Raw genomic sequence first — 23126 nt, forward strand, 5'->3', positions numbered from 1 at the left:
TATTTGTAACACCATTTAAATCATGAGCTGCGTCCACTTTTGCATAACCTCCCCCCTTTTTTCTGAATTGTCATAAGGCAATGGTGGCCATCACTGCTCATGTTCTTCACAGTTCTTCTTCTGTTTAGTCCAAAAAAACCAAACAAACCCAAAAACAGAAATGTAAAACACATCACTTCCTGTGCTGCAGAGTATTTTTAGAGCTGCAAATGTTCCAGCTTTATGAACTGGGTAAAGGGTGCATCAGTTCTGTGTTTTGTGTCAGGCAGCAGCACAGCAGACATGCAGTGTGACTTTAGCGGGTAAAATCCTTCTGTCATTCACCAGAGTTTGAAAGATTTGAATATTCGCAAATGCCACCAGTCACTATGTGAGTTGGTGTCTAACTAAACATGACAATAACTGGACTCACAGCGGAGGGTGCTGCATCCCAATCCCATGACGGAGTAAAAAGAGAATCCCTGTCCCGTCCTAATCCCGGAGGAATGCCTCCTGCCCCATGTTCTCGCCATTCGTTTCTTAGCTTACTTTGTGCTCCGTTAGGCGGTTTAGTTATTCGCACCACTTGGCCGGGAGGTCGGCCCACATTTTTAATGGTCGTCAATCCACACACATCACACACTGGTCAGGTGGCTGCAACCGACCAGCAGCCACCAGAACAGACAGGAAAGAGTTAAAAGATAGATAGATAGACAGATAGATAGATACTTTATTCATCCCGCAGGAAATTCACATTTTTTTCAGCAGTATCCACAGATTACAGATTAAGTAAAATAAAAAAATAGAAATAAAGAATGAGATCTGAGTACAACAGAATAAGATCTATAGTACAAGCCAGTGTGCAAAAAGCAATGTGCAACAAAAAAAACACAAAAAACCGTGTGCATGGGTGTATAAAATGTGCATAGAGGTAGGTCAATGTGCAAATTTAGAAGAAATGTACAGTATACACATGATAAATAGCAGTAAGCAATATAAACACTATAAACAAGGATTATAAAAAGATAGGAATATGAACAATATGAACAATTTCAAGAAATTATAGACTGAAAAAGCAGATGCAGAACTTTTTTTTGCCTAGTATATATAAAAAGTCCTATTGTTATGATGACTATAATACCCGTCCCACCTGCTCCTACTGATTTTTTTCTTTTCCAGTCATGTGATCCATCGTCAAATTGATTCCCATCCCGCAGGAATCCACAGGATCCTCGAAAAAATGTCGGCCTCTGAAGTGGACATACGTCGACATTTAAAAAAAAATCGCCACTAATTATCACAGAAGTACCAATCAGGCTATTATCTTCAGTGTGACTTCATTTATTGTAGATTCATAAACCATGGCCATCTGATTTGGTGTTTGTTTATGTGTTTCTGTGTGTGTGTGTGTGTGTGTGTAAGTTTTCGTCTTGCAGTGTGTGTGTGTCTGTAGTAACAGATGTGAACGTCCGTGTGCTTTCAGCCAGCAGGCGGTTTCATGTGCAACTGTATCGTCTTGTGATCCTTTCATTCGAACTTTCACTCTGATTTCTGTCTCTCGCCCGCTCGGTTTCCCTCTCGCCGCTTTAACATTTCACTTTTGCTCATCTGTGTATTTGCCTGTCTCTCCTCTACTGTACACTTTGTGTTTTCTCTTTCATGTCTGGTGGTTTTCTGTTGCCCAACGCGCCGTGTCCTCCCCGTCGTCGCTCTCTCTTCCTCTTCTCTCCGTCTTCATTCCTCTTTGAGCGTCTCTGCGCGGGGGACAAAAAAAAAAAAAAAAAACGACCTCATTGTCCTTTATAACGGCTCCCTCCTCGCTGGTCCGGTTTCAGTTTCAGTTCAGATAAACTCAGTTTCTCAGTCTGAGTCTGACCGGCGGTAAGAAAAGCAGCTCACCAGCCGCGTTTTCACCTGCTGCTGGAGAAATAGATAAGTTCATTTCCAAAACACCGTGCTGATCCATTTGGTGAAGGGGAAAAAAAACTCATTGCCCGGTGCTGAGGAGTAAATTTTCGGATTAAAGGAGGATCCGGTCTGTATGTAAGGGTTATAACAATAACAGCCGAGGGCCTGAGTGATTACAGACAGAGAAAGAGACTGTGACCATCCCCTCCTCCAGTAAATTGATTTTTGAAATAAAACCGTTTTGTAGGTCACAGAATACAGCCATGTGTGTGAAAGTGGGCTGCGTTCTTTATCACACAGCCTCACTGTTACTCAAGTCTCTCCTCTCCTTTCCTTTTCTTTCCTTTCCTTTCCTTTCCTTTCCTTTCCTTTTTCTGTGCCTTTCCATTTCTTTCTCTCACTTGCTCGCCCTGTGCGGGTGAACGAGCCTCTCTCACTCTAGGTGGAAGGTGTTCAGGAGACACACACACACACAGCTACATACACACACACACACACACACACATTGCAATTTATTTCTGAGAGTGAGGAAAAAAGACCGTTATGCACTGTTTTGTACAGGCCAAAGGTGACAGATCTATGTATGGTCTTTCTCCTCTCTCTCTCTCTCTCTCTCTCTCTCAAGTCCGAGTAGACCGTGTCAGCTGTCTCAGTTGGTGACACTGCCCTCTTTTGGTGAAACACGGGAATTGCAGCGTCCTCCCCCCTGCACAGCAGCTGCACAACCCGCCCAGACTTTCTCAACATTCATCAACATTCATCTTCTCTCTCATTCTTTCTTTTCTTATTATTCCTTTGCTTCTTTGCTCTGAAATGTTTTCCTCCCCCTCATCTTTTTTTGGCATTATCATTTTATTTATTTAATAGCCTGCTGGTAGACCATGACCACAGTGTTTTCATGAAAATAAAAAATAAAAATGGAGAGTAAAATAGGTTTTTTGGGGGGACATTTACTGTTAAATAGGTTTACATTATGACATTAAAATGAGCAAATCAGGTGAAAAACTTTCTTTTCATCGTGACTTTAAATATTGAATGTGGTTCTGTTTTGCCCAGATTTTGTGCCATGATATGCCAAATTGTGCATGTACTGTATGTTGCATGTACTGCATGTTGCATGTCCTGTAGAGCATATAGTTCAAGTTAAAAGCCATTCCAGCTGCCAAATGTAAAACTTACAGACCCTTCATTATTCCCTGGTAGGAGAAATCCACTCTAAAGTGCATTGACACTGTTAAAGACAGTATTGATGCACCATGCACAGGCTTTCTGCAGGTCCTTAAACAGCTCTTAGATTCAGTATTAATATTATTAGACCATAAAACTCATTCTGTATTCTTAACTTTAACATTATGCATAGACATTTTTCTCTAATGTCTAATTTATCCATCTATTTCTTTTTGTCAAAATGAGCCAAGGTCCTCTGCATCAGATTCACCATTTCTGATGCTGTAAAGCTCTAAACCCACAACTGAGGCTAATCCTGCCTTGCACAGTTTTCTTACCTGATACACTTACCTGCTGGGAAAATGACTCGACTCACTTTATCACTCACCCTTTTCACTGACCTGTCATGTTCCCCTGCCGAGAGAAATCCGAAAAAAAAACTGAGGCTCACCTGTCCCAACTTCTGTGGAAATTATCCCCGGTTTGATTTATTACAGCAGCAGCTTGCTATCTTACCCACAACCCTACAGAATCATCTCTTTAATAACCAAATTTATTCCTATTTAAAACCGACTTCTACCTTGGACAAACACCCAGCGCTTCCCTGCAGGGCTTCTTTTAGTAAAAACGATGATCTGTCTCTAACTAGCCTTAAATCTGTTTAAAAAAGTCTTAGAAATGTCTTAAAGGGCCATATCAGTGATTCTACAAATGTATATACATTATACTAAACACATTTCTGCAATATTTTTTCCCAACTCTGACATAATTTCCTCCTTTTTATCCAGCTGTTGGTTTCCATTCATTCTGGTACGATACTTTCCTCACATCTTCACAAGTCATAATAAAGGGAAATGTTTGCTTTGCACAACCAAATATCAGTTCTGTGGTTTATTAATGGTGATGTCAGCTGCAGGAGGAGAGCATTATAAAGTGGCTGTTTCAACCAAAACTCCATATCTAAAAATGGAGGGATTTTTATTATACGTTGTGAAATATTTAGTACCCCTGCATGATTTACAAAATGGTTTGTTGACATGAAATATGTGGGGAAATTGTCAGAAAAGTACAAAATATTCAAAATCACTGGTATGGTTCTTTAATTTTGTTTTTTTAAAAAAAGCCTGAGGAATGTGTTAAATAGCATTAAATTGAACCGTGGTACCTGCAGACTGCCTGTGCGATCGCTGCACTGTCCTCTGTACGTTCATGTCCTGCTGTTTTGTGCAGCTCTGTCACGTTGGACGGCCGTGCGCGGTGACAGAGCGGTTTGGGCAGACGGCGATAGGTCGCCTGTCACCTCCGGTACCAGCAGGAGATGTTGGGCTGCGGGCAGGATGGGCAGGAGTTAGGGAAACATTACAACGTGATATCATTGCAAGGCCATGTGTGTCATTGCTTTGACATGAGGAACACGTATTTGATCCCTGCAATTTAGCACTGCACCATTACCTAAGAGCGTGCTGTCGCCATAGCACAGCATTGCAGGGTGTGCATGTGCAGTATGGATTTTATATAACAGTGCATGTGTGTTGCTCAGCGGTTTCTTTAAAAGAAGTGAACATACGGTGTATAAAAGAGAGAAAAACAACAAAGATCACTAGCTACCTGGCTGCCATAAGAGTTGGTATAGCAACCACAGATATGCACAGCTGGCTGTGAATTAGGGTTGCAGGGTTTGAACAGGTCTTTGATCGGCTGGAACAACCTCCTGTATAATTCACTTTTGAGTCAAATGTGTGTTTGCGTATTTGTTGTGTCTTTGGCGGGTTTGATGTGATGATGTGAAGCTGTTGTGGATCTCAGGATCCAGTCCAGAATCCAAAAATCCAGCCTAGAAGAAGTGTTTTCTCTTTATTTGAATTAATATCCAAGAAACCTCCAAGAATTTCCCAGTTTGGGATCAATAAAGTACATCGATCTACCGAAACCTGCTAATTCAATGTTTCAGGACACTGCAAGTTTATATTAGCAAATCAGACAGAAACATAGTAATAATATTAATAATAATGATTAATAAACTTTATTTCTATAGCACCTTTCATGGAATGAAATGCAAATTCATTTATAAGAGAAACAATAGAAAACATACAATTTAAAAAAAAAATGAAGACACAAGAAGCACAGTGTACAAAGGAAAATAAAAATCCTGAGATAATAAAAACCTAGAAAGATTAAAAAGAAAACAATAGGAAGAGAATGTCGAAAATAAATTAATGTCCTTTTCTTGCCGTCTTTCTTTCTTTGGTTGCTTCCCTTTATTTTAAATCAGATAACGTGTTTGAGTTTTTCCCATTCAACCATTTCTCCGATGATTAATTGTGGAAACTAAAATTTTGAGATTCAGTAATGCGTGATTAATTATGCAGCCCTACTTTTGCTGACTTTTATTGCTTCATTCTGGCATTTTTTTTTTTTTTTTTTTTTTTTTTTAAAGTGGTAGCCGTGTTTCCTTTGTGATTTTCTGCAGCTGTGGTGCTTTGGGCGATAATTCTACTTTTGTCCCATATCTGTCACTGTTTGTTCAAGGAGAGGTTCTGGCGTTGAAAATGTTTTTTTTTTTTTTTTTAATCATAATATAATCATTACTATTAAAACATTTGGGTCATACTTATTTTAGTTTTAGATGATAGACTAAATTTAAATATTGATCTTAATTTCTAGGGCTGCCCTGAATATCCTTTTTGGGTTTCTGGGCTCATTCACTGGTTTTCAAAGTTTCGCTGCGACTGGAGGGGAGGGGGGCGCGACCGCCTTTACGAGGGATTTCCAGCACAAGATAGTCATGACAGATGCAAGTTTGCCGGGAATATACCAATCAATTTTTTATTACTCAGTAAATCTAAAGTGAAGATATTGGTATCATATGAAACTAGATGACCTAAGCAATCCATTGGTACCAATCATGCCATGTCAGGTTTTCGACAAGGGGAATAAATATTACTCTAAAGTTTGGCTAAATTTTGTTGAGGGAAAGTCTGGCATGTCCATTTTCAGTGGGGTCCCTTGACCTCTGACCTCCAGCTGTGTGAATGAAAATGGGTTCTCTCCCCTTTGCAGACACGCCCACCTTCTGCTAATCCCATGCAGTTTGGGCCCCAAAGCCTGCAGTCCACATGTGTTCTTGTGGCCTGTTGTAAAATGGTGTGTGTGTGCAGACTGGGGCCTAAACAGTCTTGGAGCTGCATCAGTTGGCTTTGACTGGAAAGCTGAGACTCTTGTGGATTCAATGAGCCACATTTGATTCCTGTGTGATGATGTTGGCCCCCATAGCAGCCATTTCACTGCAGGCAGAGACTTTTGTCAAACTGGACATCGCTGGAGAAAATGACCTCTAGTGACCTCTAGGAGAATCACAGCCTCATCAAACTTTACACACACAAACTAGAGAATTCAAGAAACAAAAATGACAATGAATCATGAGATTGAATCGCAATACATATCCAATTGGCACCGAAGTATTGTGCTAGTATCAAATCAGGAGATAAATATATCATCCTGGCCTTCTGCAGTCCAGGGTCTCGCCGCGAGTGAACGCTCCGTCCAGCTTTAGTGAGGAAAGCATGGACGCACTGCAGCCGAGCCAAAAAAGAGTTCCCGAATACTGATTTTGCTGTCGATTGCCATGGCAACAGTCAAAGCTTCGAAGCCTTCGGGGCGGCCCTGTTAACTTCCCCTGCTCTCTTGCTGAGGTGGCAAGCCGCCGCTGAATGAACCCAGAGGAAACAGTGCCGCTCTCTGTGGCCTAAGAGGGGCGCTGCGACATTTGTTCAGCTGTCTGTCCATGTGATGGGAGACGATATCAGACCGTGCCGGGACGTGACGCATCTCACCTGTCTCACCTCAACAACAAGGAGACACATGAGGGGTTTACTGAATTTTATACATGGTACAAAGGATCATTTGAGCAGCCTCTCTCTCTCTCTCTGTTTTCTGTGTGTGTCGGTGTCTCTCGCTCAGATTGCGGAGACGTACGCCTTCCTGCCCAGAGAGGCGGTGACACGTTTCCTGATGAGCTGTGGAGAGTGTCAGAAGAGGATGCACATCAGCACCGCCGGACAGGACTACAAAGGTACAAACACTAAACTGCAGCACCTGTCTGTCTGTCTCTCTGTCTGTCTGTCTCTCTCTCTCTCTGTCTGTCTGTCTGTCTGTCTGTCCTATCAGCACATAATTCCTGTGCTGATAGGACCCGCTTTTAATAAAACGTGACGGATATTTCCCAGTTTTTTTCAACGACCTGCGGTGTTGTCTTTTTTTGTTGTTGGTGTTGCCACAGCAACATCGACACCGGCACCGCCATGTTGTTTACAGTCAGCGTCCCATGATGCCTTGCACATAGTCTTCAGGATAATAGTTTTGTTGTTCTTCTACTTACACTTATAATTCTGTGTAATACATTACTAGCATATTGATTGTCATGTCATTTATATACATTTCTGTGGACTGACGACCGGTTGCTTTCTTGTGTCCAAACTGAATATTGAGCCACTGGTATCAGTACCACCAATCCATTTTCCATACCAGTTTATTGCAGCCCAGTGTGGCGGGTGGGCTGGAGCCTATCCCAGTGAGCACTGGGCGGGAGGCAGTTATCAGATATATTATGTATTAGTGCTGGGCGATATGACCAAAAATTCATATCACGGTATAAATTGCATCCCTCACGGTAACGGTATATATCGCGGTATAAATGTTGCAGTGTAAAACTTATCATGGAAGTGTTTCTAAATGGGTTTTTTAGACCCTTTGCAAGGCTAAATTGTTTTAAAAACAATAACAACAACAAAAAAACAAAGATATAATCTAATTTTTTGAGCATTTATTGTCCAAAGAACAAGAGAGGTACAGATTTAGAAGTACAAAAATTATCACAAAAATAAAGTGAATATTGTAAACAGTTCTCTTGTGCAAAAAGTGTCACAGAACATTTGGTTTAATATTTAAAATTAGCTGCAAACATAAACACTGAACTTTGGTTCCTCTACTCCAAAGTGCTCAAACACTCAGTATGTAGTATTATGAGTTGTAGAACATAATAAATTATCTTGCAGGAGTAGATGTTTACCAGTAAGCTTGACTCCAATAATTTAACAATATGTTAAATTATTATTTGTTTTAAAAATGCAAATTACTTATCAAACAGACCTAACAATTCAACTACCAATGAATGAGCAGGAGTATGCCTGTGATAACACAGATTGAATATGAAAAATAAGCCGAAGTGATACCTCTTCTCTAAATAGACAAGCTAAGCCAGTGTGCTGCTGTTAGCCAGTGAAACTACAGCGGAGTGGCACCTCTTCGCTTTGTTTCACAATCTATGTCAGTGCGCTGCTGCAGCTGGAAAGTTTCTCTGCCTTTTGGCTCGTGCGGTGCCGGTGCGGTTGTTATTATGTGAAATTCTGAGTTAAAAATAGATTCCGTTTTATTTGGCTAATTCCGCGATTCCATCCGCAATTCCGTGATCGATAAGTTGACGATACCACGGTAGAGCACAAATCTCTACCGTGGCTCAATTTATATCGTTTCTACCGTCATACCGTGTATACCGCACAGCACTATTATGTATGATCATTTTTGTGCTTGGAGACGGTAAAAAACTCACTTCTTTGTGGCAATAGATGGATGAAAGCAGGTTATTCCAGTGGAAGAAATCATGTGATCATCTCGATAGGTGATTAGTAAAACATTTAATAGATAATCAATAGAAGATAAAGTGGATTTTTTCAGTCTGTCTTTCTATTAGTTTATCATCAACACTTCATAACTGGTTTCCAAACGCTGAACAGTATTCAGCACTGTTGGTTTGGCTCCATTTGCTGTATTTTAGAGTTAAAGCTTATTAACTCTGATGTTATGTTTTTTCCTGGCTGCCATGTCAAGGTTTTTTTTTTTTTTTTTGTGAACTATTTATTTTTAATAGAGTCTTGTCAGTTTAATTCCGCCCTCGGCTCTACATCAGACAACAGTCGATGCTCCATCCAAACAAAACAAGGGGATTATCGGTCGATTTTAACAGCAGTAATGCAGAGAAGAGAGGGCTGGTTAATATTTTAACTGGTTGTTCCCTCTCTCTCTCCTTCTCTCTCTCTCTCTCCCAATTCACTTCATTCCAGCTCAGTTAAATTTAATTCAGCACGCTATGCTGACATGAAATTCAAGAGCAACATCGGCAGAGAAAAATTTGATCTCTCTCCCTCCTTATGTTTCTTTCTCTGCCGTTCCATTAAAATGTGGCGGTTCAAAGGGATCCGTCCTGTCCTTCTCTCCTCCCCTGCTCCTCTCTCTCTTCCCTCTCTCTCTCGCCCTCTTCTCTTATTTGCCTACTTTTTTTCTGCCATGTCTTTCAATTAGATTTCCCGTTCCCCTCTTTCATCCTCCCTCCCTCTGTCGCGTTCGCCCTCCTCCTCCTCCTCCTCCTCCTCCCTGGCACACACGCGCCGCAGTTAAAGGCTGAAATCACATGGTGAGCGTTTCTCCTTGCAAAGTTCAAAAAACAACAACATGCACGTTCGTTCTACACCGGTTGGAAAAAAAAAAAAAAAAAAGATTAGAAAGAAACGAGGTTCGGTTTGATAGGCCGGTTTGGGCGTTGATGCCAGTTTCTGACGGGCGGTGTTCATGGTTTTTGGACCGAAGCTGCTAATTGTTCATGCCAACATTTCGTGCCAGTATTCAGTACCTTTAAATCTGTATTCAGTGTTTTCCCCCCAGAATTAAATTAAATGTTTTTAAAAAATCAAGAAAGCAAAATAAGACTTTTGATGTAGCTGCGATTCAATTCAATTCAATTCAATTTTATTTATTTGTATAGCCCAGAATCACAAATTACAAATTTGTCCCAAAGGGCTTTACAGAAAAATACAACATCCTCTGTCCTTAGACCCTCACATCGGATGAGGAACAACTCCCTAAAAAAAACCCCTTTAACAAGGAGAAAAATAGGAAGAAACCTCAGGGGAGCAACAGAGGAGGGATCCCTCCCCAGGACGATCACAAAGGAACCCCCGCCATTTTAACAGTGGATGACACAGACTTGCAGAGATGGGAAATTTCATAAAAAGGACGTTATCGGCCTGAGATATTTGTCTAGCTGCACTCGGTAATAGTGTGGTAGAGTAACTGAGAGGCTTTTGATTTGATTTCCAATGCCAGCAGCGCCCAGTGAGCCCAACCTGCTTCAAAGAACAGGCTTTGAAAACGAGCTAAAATTATCTGAATTCTTGGATAGGGAACGGCGCAGGGTGCCAAAAAAACCGCGTGCCAGCATCTCGCTCACCTATCGCTTTGAGAGCGTGTGCGTGTAAACAGAATAATGCCCCATTCACACCGACCTGAATAAGCTCTTAACCTGAAACCTGATTTAATAGACTTGTTATATGCCAGGATTACCCAGGTTACCGAGCCGCGTAAACACTCTATCCTGTTTACTGCTGCTTTCATGGTAAAGCTGCGATATCCACGGGCTTACTCTGCCAGGACCCCGCTGAATGTGGAGGAATCCTTCACACAGGGGTGTCTGTGAATAGAAAATAAAGCATGCATATGAATCCTGAATAATCTGCACGGTAACATTGACTCAGACGTTGGATTTCATGTGGAAGAGCCTGTTATGTGTAAAAACCACAATGAAGATGTTCTGCATCTGCGCTTTAAAGACCGCAGCCAGCAGCTTCTCTCCTTCACACAGGAAGGAAGTCCCGCCCCCCTCCCTCCTGGCACTGTAAGGTCAATTTCCCGTCGCTCAAAAATCAAGCCAGTTAAGGTCTGCTTCCATAATATCTAAGTGAATAATAATAAAGTACATCATCATTATCATCTGACTGCTGCTGTTTCCTGTTCCATTCTTTGGGGTCTTGATGCTTCATCTGTCCACCTGTACCTGTCGGCTTTACCTCCATCCGCCATGACCGCCAGCTCTGTGCTCTGAGGTCAGAGGTCAAACAGCAGCCGGTCTCTTGCTTAAATCCTGTGCGCATGTCCTGCTTTTATTCAGTAAAAGTGTTTTCATTGCATTTCTTTTGGGCAATACAGTTTATCCGCCTCAGGTGGATGAAGTGAAAAAGGGAAAAGTGTATAAACGTTTACCGTAACTTCCGGACTATAAGCCGCTACTTTTTTCACAGGCTTTGAACCCTGCGGCTTAAACAACGATGCGGCTAATCTATAGACTTTTACGGGCTCACGGCCTCCAGGGGGCGCTCTAGCAGGAAGCGCGAGAGCAAGACAGACAGGTGGCAGAGATGATGCGCCGAGGAAGACGCTAGTTTGATTCTGTTTTGAACAGTCATTTTGCGCATCATGCACACCGTAGATGCACACACCCTCATCATGGAAAACACACGAAGAAATGCATATGTTGCAGCTTTTAAGTTGCGTGATGAAGAGGACAGCACAAGCACAAATTCACCTCGAGACGAAAGTGACATTGAGAGCGACAACGAAAGAGAGACTGAGAAAGTGTGTGACGAAGTCATTCTGAGGCTTTTCAATTCCGACACTGAAGAAGAGGACTTCAGTGGTTTTAGTGCGCAGGAGGAAGATGAAGGACTTTTGACTTTGAATGACTTTTCTGGTAGGCTGGTTATTTTTTTAAACCAGCCGTGTTACTGCCGTTTTACTGTCGCTGTACTGCCGTGTTACAGGCGCTGCTCGGAAAAAAAGCATTTATTTAAGTAAAAATTAAAAAAAAATCTTTCTGTGTAAATATCTCATGTTACAACGTGGACACCTGCGGCTTATAAAGAGGTGCGGCCTATATATGTTCAAATTCTTTTTTCTTTTTAAATTTAGTTGGTGCGGCTTATATTCAGGTGCGCTCAATAGTCCGGAAATTACGGTAGTTGCATTTTTGGGATTTTATGCTGTTTTTTATTTGTTAGGGAAAAAACGGTGTCAAAATTGTGTTATGCTCATTTGTTTGGGAAGTTATGTATCTTTCTGTGGTATGCCATGCCCAGGGTTAGGGTGGCATGCCACGCGATGTGATATCTTCAAAAGTTATGAGCTTTATGACGCCCACAGAGTTTGACATGTCTTCCCTGGCTCATAACAAATCGTTCCACCATTTTTTGTATTTTATTTTTTTTGGCAGCTGATTTTGATTTAGTCTTAGTCTTTTGACTAAAATGTACGATATTCTTAGTCACATTTTAATCTTCTGAATTATGGTTAGTTTTAGTCTAGTTTTTGTTGACAAAATCTACAGAGGTGCATTTTTGTGATTTTTAAAATGGAACCAACACAGTAGCGTTTCATCAGACACACACGGATGATTTTAGATGCACTTCAGTCTGAACTCCATGCCTGTAACGTCACAGAGCGAAGAATCAACAAACTCAACTTCCTTTCTTTGGCTGTCGTGGCGACATTTGTTGAGCTGCGTCCTGCGTAGACGATCGCAACAACACGGCTCATCGGACAGCAGCAAAAAAACATCTGCTGTGTTGTGTTTCATTTTCTGCAGCGTTATCAGTAAAGTGTGTCCAGAGGTCTGTGCTGTTTTTGAATCATAGTGAACTCTGCACACCGTTGTGGCCGGGGATCACAAGGGGAGATTTTTTTTGAGGATCTGACAGTCGACTGATAACATTTTCATCCCGTCTCGTCTCGTCAGTGAAAACCAAACATACATCATCATAGTTGTTATTATCCATGATCTATTTTTAGCTCGGCTCGTCTCGTCTTCGTCATGATTTCCACTGAATTCAGTGGAGATCCCTCCCACCCTGACTTCATGAGATGGGGGACAAAAACAAGTCAAACAACAGGAGACGTTTAACTCTCTGCGGCTGGAGGACTCCGACATCCCATTTTCTCCTTTCTCTCCTCTTCGCCCATCCCCTCTCTTTGCCACCCTCCCTCTCCCCTCCATTATTCTGCATCAAGCCACTGGCACCCTAAAGGCACCCTTCCCCCCTTTACGCCCCCCCCATCGCCACCCATGTTTCCATCCCCCTTACAGCGCGTCCATCTCTTTCCTCGTTTCCTCCCCCATCCTTCTCTTTCATCCTCCCCCTCCATCCTGCTTTGAGCTCTGCGGCCTTTTCTCCTGTTTCTGCCTCCCATCGTCCCCTTCTTCTTCCCCCGCTCCGCTCCGAGCTTCCTGTCCCATTACTAAAACCTCATCCACCCTCTTTCTATCGCTTTCTCTGCTCATCCCTACACCCTCTGTCACCCCCCTCCATGCCCCCCCCCGGCTCTCTCCTTGTCCCTCATTAAAGAGAAGAGTCATTGGAGTGTCCTGTCTCTCTCCTCAATTAGCCTAATTAACGGCTTTTAACAAAGAAAATGGCCCCGGAAACGAGCTCCTTTCTGCAGAGGGAGGGGGAGAGAGAGAGAGAGAGAGAGAGGGGGGGTGTTGCAGAACGTACAGAAGTGTGAAGCCGAGGGAGGAAGATGGAGAGAGAACAAGATGTTGAGGCAGAAGACGAAGAAATTGAAATGAGAGTGAAACTGAGCGTCTGCAGAGAAGGACAAAGATGGAAGTCGACGGAGGATGTGGGCGAGGGTGAAGAAATTTCAGAGCGAGTTCTTGTGTAAAGATGAATATTTGGAGAGCATAAAGAAAATAAAGCTGAAGAAATGAAACTGGTGCGAAGGGAACTCTGTGAAACTTGGACATTCGAGGTCACCGCTGTCTTACGAAGGGACACAGCGTTGTTCTGTTCTCGTAGAGGAGTCAGTGTTGTGTTAAACTTTCAAGGTGAAAATGTTCCTGCATGAAATGAAACAAATCTAAAAAGTATTTATGATTGCATAGAGGTGCACTAAAAAATTACGGAAAAACCTACCTCACTTTCCAAAAATGGTGTCATTTAGGAATAGGTGGTGACGTCTAATATAAGCACAATGCCAGTCACAAACAAACAAACAAAAAAAAAAATTAAAAACTGTAAAGACTGCTATAAAGACGACGAATGCCCATATTCATTCTGCATCCGCTGTTTTTGCACTACAGCCTCCCTCTGCTTGTTTGCATGTCCTGTAAGTGATTTTTTATAGCACACGGCTGCACAAAAAATACCACCACCTTTTATCAGACATAATTATATAATAAATATCTTATTCTTTATTTTTTATTTATTTAATCTTGTAATCTGTGGATACTGCTGAAAAACTGCGAATTTCCTTCGGGATGAATAAAGTATCTATCTATCTATCTATCTATCTAATTCAGTGCTAGAGATGAATTCAAGTTGGATATTACTCCAGATAATACTTAATACATTCAAATTGTGTCTACTGATAAAAAACAGACCTAAATGATGGCCAGTGTTTAATAGACTCATGTATTTTATTAATTACGGTTCAAATTGATTAAATGCCACTCCCCAGGTCATGTGGACTTTGCTGTGAAAAACACTGCTATCCTGAAGTGAGAGTGCACGGGGAATCGGGCAAAAATCTCATCTGTCTCGTCCTCATTCTGATGCTTCATCCATTGTGCTTGGGTGGGTGTTAAATATGCATAAGCTCATTAACATGTTGATTTTCATTGGCTTCCATCTGGGACACAGCTGATGATAACACCTAGGTAATCTGATTCAACCGCGCTAATCAGCACCACGGCAACTTTATGAATCACCTCAAATTACCTCGCTGTTAAATTTGCGGGGTGCAAAGCTGCTACCTCCAAGTTTCATGAACACGACTCTGAGAGTGTATTCGACGCCTTTGCTCTCAGCTCTGTTGATAAAACATGGGAGTTAAAGCAGACCAGACTCATGTTTGATCTGGTTTCCACATTAGACTTTCGTCGTGCTGTAATGGTTCCCTCTTCTCATGGTTTGTGTCCCGGCTTGGCTTTATTTTTTTTTAACTGACTCAAGATTCAAGCTGCCTCTTTTTACTTGCACATAAACCAACAATCCAATACAAAAAGTGGAACAGGGCTTCTTCCAGTCGTCTGTAAAGGCTGTGCAGCGCCGCAGCAGAAACCCTGCGTGCAGCTTGTGGAAAAGAGTTATTAGGCCGAATGTTGTTATTAATCAAATGCGCGGTTGAATGTTCCACATTACAGATGTGTTCGCTGTAATTTCCTGTCACACTCAAAAAAAAAAAAAAAAAAAAAAAAAAATCACCACACATGTATTGCGCACTGAATCACTTTCTGTCTTATTTCCTTTTTAATGCCTCTGTTAGGCACACACTGAAACACACTGAAGTGTCTCTACACACCACATAGAAAAGGAAAACCAATATATTACATGATCTACCTATTTACAAAATCTAAGGTTCCCAATTGAAATCAGTGAAAGAATGATCAAAGTTAATAACTATGAACTCACTATATAGAGTATTATAGACATAGTTAGGCACTTTTTTCTGCTCAAAGTCACCCTGCCTTTGTAAGTGGCGTTTGTAAAACACAAAGAGAGCATACAGCAGCGTACATTGTGACTGTATTTTATTATCGCTATCATTCACAATTTCTAATTCCCTTTTTTATTGACTGTTTTTATTGTTTTAAATTGTGTCTTGTTGCTTTTAATGTCTCTGTAAAGCACTTTGAATTACCTTGTGTTGAATTGTGCTATACAAATAAACTTGCCTTGCCTTGCCTTGCCTTACAGAGCACAAGGATGCCATTCTTATTACTATGTGCTTGCAGTCTGTCCAGCTAATGGGGACAGAGTTGTAGATAAAAAACAGAGAAATTTATTGATCACTCTTTGTATTTAATGAAGAGGGTTAATATCTTTTTCTGTAATGAGGATGTAGGTGAACTTGACACACACTCACTGGGAAAAATGCCACCCCAGGTGCTGCGGGCAAAGGCTGGAGAAGCTGCTGAAAAAGTGTTGCAACCAAAACACAAGGCAGGTCTGTGGGAGGAGGCGTGCAGCCGTCCCTGCAAAACTACTGAAACAGTTCGAAAACAGGCACAACCACGTTCAGAAGTGATCATAGCCTTCATTCTTTTTGGAGTACTACAGGAATATTGTCATGCTTTTTCACTACATTCTGTGATATCGGTGGGTGACTGTATCTTCAAACCACCAAACATTTAGTGCACATTTATGCATGTGCCATTCTTTTCATCAGGATGAGGGACAGTCGTTTCAGCATTTAGCAAACCTCCCGAGCGCACCTGTCAGCCCCACGGACAGCACCTCATCGGATGAAAAACTGTTTTGTCTCCCAAAATCCACCGAAACAGAGTTGAAAACTGTATGATGACAGTAGTAAACACCAAACACAGAGATTACACTGATGTAATGTAACATATGCACTGATTGTCAGATAGTCCAGTCATTTTATGAAAAAACCTCGGACAAATTGCAAGAGAAGCAAACTCAACTGATTCTGTATCCTCAGTTTGTCCTGAGTGAGGGGAAAAAGTCCCAAGGAATCCCATTGGTGGAAAGTTTTGAAAATCACCTATTTATGACCACATATTACCAAAAAACACTGTTTTTAACACACAGGGGAAAGGGGTTCAACATTTGACTTTCAGATATCACTATAAAAATTCACAAGTTGATTACACACACAAAGACAAGAAAAAAAGTAAATTACAAATTCTTTGAATTATTCTGTTTACACATGCATATCACACATTATCTGATTTGATATGCACTAATTGGAATAAATGCCAAAACAGATATTTAAACAGTGAATTAAAATGTTACTATATATATAGTAACATTTTAATTCACTGTTATATAGTAACCTTTTAATTCAAGGTAACTATATATATAGTAATCTTTTAATTTACTGTTTAAATATCTGTTTAAATATCTGTTCTGGCATTTATTCCTCATATTCCTTATTAGCACATATCAAATCAGATAATGTGTGATATGCATGTGTAAACAGAATAATTCAAAGAACTTGTAATGGACTTTTTTTCTTGTCTTTGTGTGTGTAATCAACTTGTGAATTTTTATAGTGATATCTGAAAGTAAAATTTTGAACCCCTTTCCCCTGTGTGTTAAAAACAGTGTTTTTTGGTAATATGTGGTCATAAATAGGTGATTTTCTAAACTTTCCACCAATGGGATTCCTTGGGACTTTTTCCCCCTCACTCAGGACAAACTGAGGATACAAAATCAGTTGAGTTTGCTTCTCTTGCAATTTGTCCGAGGTTGACCCCAATTTTGGCCTAAAATTACTGGACTAAGATTGTCTTTAAAAACAAAACACAAGGTGTGAGTGCAGGACACCCAGATTGAAACCGGGACAATCCCAGACACACCGGGATGTCTGGTATAACACAGTATCATCAGTGATGAAACAGTGACTACGTTTGCATGGGCTACATAATCCGACTGCTGACCGCATTCTCAGTAAAATAAGAGTGTGATTTACCTGCAACAGAGCACAGACTTCACCAAGCGCCACGTAAGCATTTCACATTTCACAGAACATATTCAGCTTGCAGTGCGTTTCCACCTCGCACAAAAAGATTCGCCATGAAAGTCGCTAAAAGACCGCGAGCAGCTGGATTGCTGGATGTCATGTCGCAATAAATCCGTAAACATGGCTAAAATACTCTTCAGTAACACGACTAAAGCTGGAATACTGCACGAGCCTTAAACCCAGTGCTGCTTACTGCGTCTACGACCTTACTGAGGTCAAGGTAATCAGAAAATGCTGTTTACGAGGACATCTCTTATTGCACGTCTTTTCTCAGTCAGGTGAATATCAGATTATTGCGGTCCATGTAAACATAGGCATTGTTTACAGTGTAACACTTACAGAAACAAAACAACAACAAACAAACATGAGGTTTGCACTGAACAACATGAATTAAATTATTCCATCTGAAGAAGGTCTGGACTTCCTGCTGGGCGGGAGACCTATAACTCTGTCTGGTCTCTGTCTCGCACACACACACACACGCACACACACACACACACATGCACCAATATTGGAGCGTCAGGGCTGTTATTACTTTGTGTGTGTGTGTGTGTGTGTGCGCGCGTGTACATGCTGGATACCACACGAAGAGAGAAAGAGCAGCTAATTGCCTTCCTAGCCTGTGGGGGTTCGGCCCCTCCATGACACACACACACACACACACACACACACACACACACACACACACACACACTCCAGCCCCCTCCGTCTCTATGCTGGAGTGACTCCCACTAAAGTTCAGCTGTGAATTATTAAATGCAGTTAATCACTGTGGACTGGGGCAATGTTTAATTGGACAGCGGGTGGACTGAGTGTGTGTGTGTGTGTGTGTGTGTGTGTGTGTGTGTGTGTGTGTGTGTACGTGCATGTGTATATATTGGGATAGTAAAAATGTTCAAAAAGTAGTAATGTGTTATTAGGGCTGGGCGATAAATATATGAATAAATATCACAATATGTTTGACTGGATACCTCAATATTGATATTGAGGTATCCAAAAAAAGAGCAGAAAAAGAAGTGTAAATATAAGTGTAAATACAGAATATAAGATATATAAGATATATAACAGTATATAAATATATATATATATATATATAGGTATAAACAGTATATATAGACAGTATGTGTGGATATAAACAGTATGTAAACTATAAACAGTATATGTAAATAAATGTAAACAGCATATATAAATGTAAATAAAAATATAAATAGTATATATATAATAAGTATAAATAAACAGCCTATATATAAGTAAGTAGTATATGTGTAATAAATAATAAATATAATATATATATATATATAAGCAGTAAATATAAAAATATAGAGAAAAATATAAACAGCCTATGTAAATATAGACAGTATATATATATAAATATGTATATATAATAAAAAAAGGAACAGGAAATAGCCTAGATCTGTTTAAGAGGTCAGTTATCAAATTCAAATTGAATTAAATTCTTAATGGCGATTAACAGATCAGTGATGAATCCTGACATGACTCATTTCCCGGTTAATTGTTGCGTGTCATCACTCTCATCTGGAGAAATGAACCAGACTGACGAGGAAAACGTTGAAATTTGATCAAACTGATACGAACAACGTCTTCGTCTTCAGTCGTCTGATTGCGTTTTTTTCTTGGATACCTTCGTGCTTTCTCCTCGGAAAACTGCAGCCGTTTTCACCTTCCATGGAAGTATAAGGCCGCTGGCGTTCTTCAGGCACACTCACACAGAGCAGGACGTGAAGTAAAATGCAAAATTCATCGATAACTAAAGGATATCAAAGTAAAAATCAAGATGAAAAGATGACACAAAACGCTGACCCACACTGGGTCTTCATTAGGGCCTGGTTAGAGAGCGATGCCCAGTTTTCAACACTGATTTTTCACAGCCCACACAAATAAAAAATCCTTTTACTCAGAGAATACTGAACTGTGACATTAAATGACGGCGCAATCTCACTCAATTAATTAGCGAAGCCTGGAGGCTGCAAATATTAATTATTTGTCAAGAGGAATATGTCCAACGCAAAAATGAGCAACATAGTAATTTACTCTTACTGTATTTTTTCCACATTTTTAAAATGATCTCTGTAGTCATGCACCATCATCATCATCATCATCTTCATCACCACCATGACCTGCTGGGGGGTCCAGAGCCACATATTGGCAACCGGCTGCAAACACATGGCAGCTTCTTATCACAATCAATCAGTTATCACAGCCCATCAGGCTCTGGACCGTACACGGCCAGATACACACACACACACACACATGCACACACACTTTCTCTCTCGTCCTTGAACAAGACTATCAATCACCGATCAATGATGACAGTCCTGTCTATTTCACTGAGCCGTATTGATCCTGCTCCCTGCGCTCGTGTCCGTCCCACCGACGCTGCAGACTCGTCCTTTACTGGGTCAGAGGATAAATGACTGACAGGAGGCAGAGGTGTGGAAGGAGGTGAGAGAGACAGAGACGGAGAGAGAGAGACAGGCAGAGTGTGTGAAGGCGATGCAGCGTGATGCTCTCCTCCTCCCTCTGATTTTATCTCTGATTTTATCTCGGCTTTTATCCGGTGAAGCGGCGGGACGCAGCCGTGAAACCGACTGTGGTGGAGCTGCGTTTTAAAATCGCATCATAAATAAATTTGACTATGAAACGGTGGAAGAGATAAAAAGAGAGAGATGGAGTTGCTCAGCGGGGCGGAGCAAGGCATTAAAGGAATAGTTCACCCCGAAATGAAAATCCACTCTTTATCTCTGTGATCTTCACCACATAACACACACGAGTAAGCAAGTGAGTCTGTCGATATCGTGATATCAGACTAGATGTCTGGGATCGTTTTACCGTGATGTGGTATGAGTGCTGTCTTTTTCTGATTTTAACGCAGCATTACAGTAAAGAAATGCAGTTTTCTGAATTCTGTAGCTGCTCTGTTATTTGTCTCTCCCTGCTTAGTCATCATATTCAAATTACTAATCATCAAAAATCTCAGTGTGTCAGTATCCTATGAAAGCTCTAGAGGTTATCCCTACAGTATCGTCACAATAACGATATTGTGCTATGTGGTCAAAACTATTGCCTCAGAATAACATTGCTGCAAACAGCACGTGCAATTTGAAATTCAAAAAAGTGATTGAAATTCAAACAGTGATTGCAGTCCAGTTATGTTCAGATTTTGTTTGCAGTTTGTTTTGCTTTGAAACGTCTATTCCACACAGGGAAAGTCAGAAGATCTAATGAGTTCTTGGGACAAATCATGTGATATCATGACATGATTTTGTCAACCTCAATTTAAAAAAAAAAAGAAAAAAAAAAAGAAAAAGCAGGCGTTAACTAAACATATTTTCTTTCCTTGGTGTTCAGGTTTATGCTCACTTTTCCTATGGAATAAAACAGAATAATAAACTTGAATTCATCAGACCTCCAATTCTGAAGTGTGTTTAAACTTTTTGAAGGACAAAACAAATCAGGTTAGGTTTGTGTTGGTCATGGAAATTCAACAATTTAGTCATGAAAAACATCAGGGACTTTTGGTGTCGCTCAACGGAAACTTTCCAAAACACAAAAGTGGAAAAGTGGGTTCCTGCTCTCGTCCAGCTTTGTGTTTTTAATCTGATGTGGACTTTGGAGTCTGAAAACTACCAGACGAGTGTGTTGGCATGTTGTTGCACATGGCTTTATTACAGCACTGTACATGATATATACTACTCTACGGCTAGGCAACACACACACACACACACACACACACACACACACACACACACATTCCCTCCCAGCTCTGGAGGGTCCTCTAGCGTTGGCTCTCTGAAAAAGACAGACATGACAGTCGGCGTTAACACTCCAGCGGCCGGGCCTCTGGAGTGGAAGCTTTTGGAGACTTTTCAGTTCTAAAACTGAAAACACGGCTTGACGTATAAAACATTTCACTTCTGATTTGTATTCATTAATCAGAATCAGAATCAGAATCAGAATACTTTATTGATCCCCAGGGGGAAATTACTTTTTGTTACAATAAATTTGTAAAGTAAAAAGAGCAAATAGTCAAGAAAAATAAAGAAAGGAAAAAAAGCAGGACGTGAAGCTCTGATAGAATGACAGTACGGTTGCTGTTTTGACTAAAAACCTTTTCTCTTCTCTTCTCTTCTCTTCTCTTCTCTTCTCTTCTCTTCTCTTCTCTTCTCCACCAATTGTAATTCTTCTCTATTCTCCTTCCTTTCCTTTCCTTTCCTTTCCTTTCCTTTCCTTTCCTTTCCTTTCCTTTCCTTTCCTTTTGTCTTTTCTCCTCCCCCCTTTTCCTCTCCTCCTCCTCCTCCTCCTCCTCCTCTCCTCCTCTCCTCCGTAGAGAACGACAGACCGAGTCCTCTGGTTTCGGAGGTGATCGACTACAACATGCCCCTCACCACCACCTACCTGAAACAGATGAAGCTGCAGTGCATGAGCAACAACGAGGTACGTGACTTCCTGCGAAAACGCTGCTGGTTTGAACACGAGGGGTCAAGTGGAAGTTCAGTGTGTGTGTGTGTGTGTGTTTTTTTTTTTTTTTTTTTTTTTTTTTTTAAGCCCTCTGCGACCACAGGAATCACCCTGGAACTGGATAATGAAGTAAATCTCGGCTTTGACCCCGACCTTTGCCGTAACTCAGGGGTTTATCATGTTCACTGGAGTTTTGTTGGTGACAGGTGTGTGGCAGAAAACCAGGAGGCTGCGGACGGCGAAAAAACACTCCCACACTCCGTCTCACACTGCAATTACAACATTTTAAGGAGAGGAAATAACAGAGTTTCAGCCTGATGCCGGAGGAGTGTCAGTCCTTCTTATTACACGTTGTAATTGCAAGAATGAGACGGTGCGCAGGAGTTGTTTTTTTGTTTTTGTTGTCACATAAATTTACATAGTGTGAGAAATCATTTAGCCCGGCTCTCAGAGATATAAACAAGCAGAAAAAGAGAAAAAGTGATAGCAAAGTAGGTAAGAAAGGCTGTAAGATGCGGCTTTGAGCAGTGTGTAGCAGCGGTGGCCAAATCCAACACACACTAACGCTGCGAAAAACATGAATTAACGAGTCATTTGAGAGTTTCCTGCGACTTTTAAAGTTCCCCCATCGTGTGTTCATGTTTGATTTCCTCAGTGGCTAATAAACACTGTAGAGCTGAACTAACATTAGCAGCAGGGATCGTCCAAATAATAATTTTCCAGTCAGTTTTATAATAAAAAACAGAGCCTTATAGCGTTAAATTCACACTTGGCAAATTGGATTAACACACAGAATATAGTGAGTAAGTAAAGCCTCGCATTACATGACTGCAACACTGCCGCCGTTTAACCCACATACATTTTGACCAGCCATTTACTTTGGTCACTATAATAACAAAAACACTGAAATGATGAGTCAGTTAACAGAAAATGAATCAACTGTAACTTTGATATTTGATTAATTCTTTGTCTTTGATCAAAATGCCAAACATTTTCTGATTTCTGTTCTACTAAAACATCATTAACCCTTTATCGGGCAAGTGAGTATTTTTGCTAATTTCAAAAATGTTACATATCACGCCCATCCTCCGTCTCAGTTAGTTCAATAATCATTTGGTCTTCACGCAGCCAATCAGCAAAGATCGCTCTACGTCCCAGGTCACATGATTGTGGCATTTGACCAATCTTATTGGCTTTGATTTTCTATAGGAAAATGATTTTTTTTG

At 40.9% G+C, this 23126-nt stretch overlaps 1 protein-coding gene across 2 annotated transcripts in view; it reads left to right on the forward strand.

Moving 5' to 3' along the window:
• The window catches only part of LOC115362229 (nucleolar protein 4-like), a 230872-nt gene that overhangs the window by 51303 nt on the left and 156443 nt on the right, over positions 1-23126 (forward strand). For both annotated transcript variants that reach the window (XM_030056080.1, XM_030056081.1), the window contains exons 3-4: positions 7015-7126; positions 21770-21876. In XM_030056080.1, coding sequence (XP_029911940.1) covers positions 7015-7126; positions 21770-21876 — 219 coding nt within the window. The remainder of the gene's footprint in view (positions 1-7014; positions 7127-21769; positions 21877-23126) is intronic.

Source organism: Myripristis murdjan, chromosome 7 (assembly GCF_902150065.1).
Source record: "Myripristis murdjan chromosome 7, fMyrMur1.1, whole genome shotgun sequence".
In the NCBI taxonomy this organism is placed as follows: Eukaryota; Metazoa; Chordata; class Actinopteri; order Holocentriformes; family Holocentridae; genus Myripristis; species Myripristis murdjan.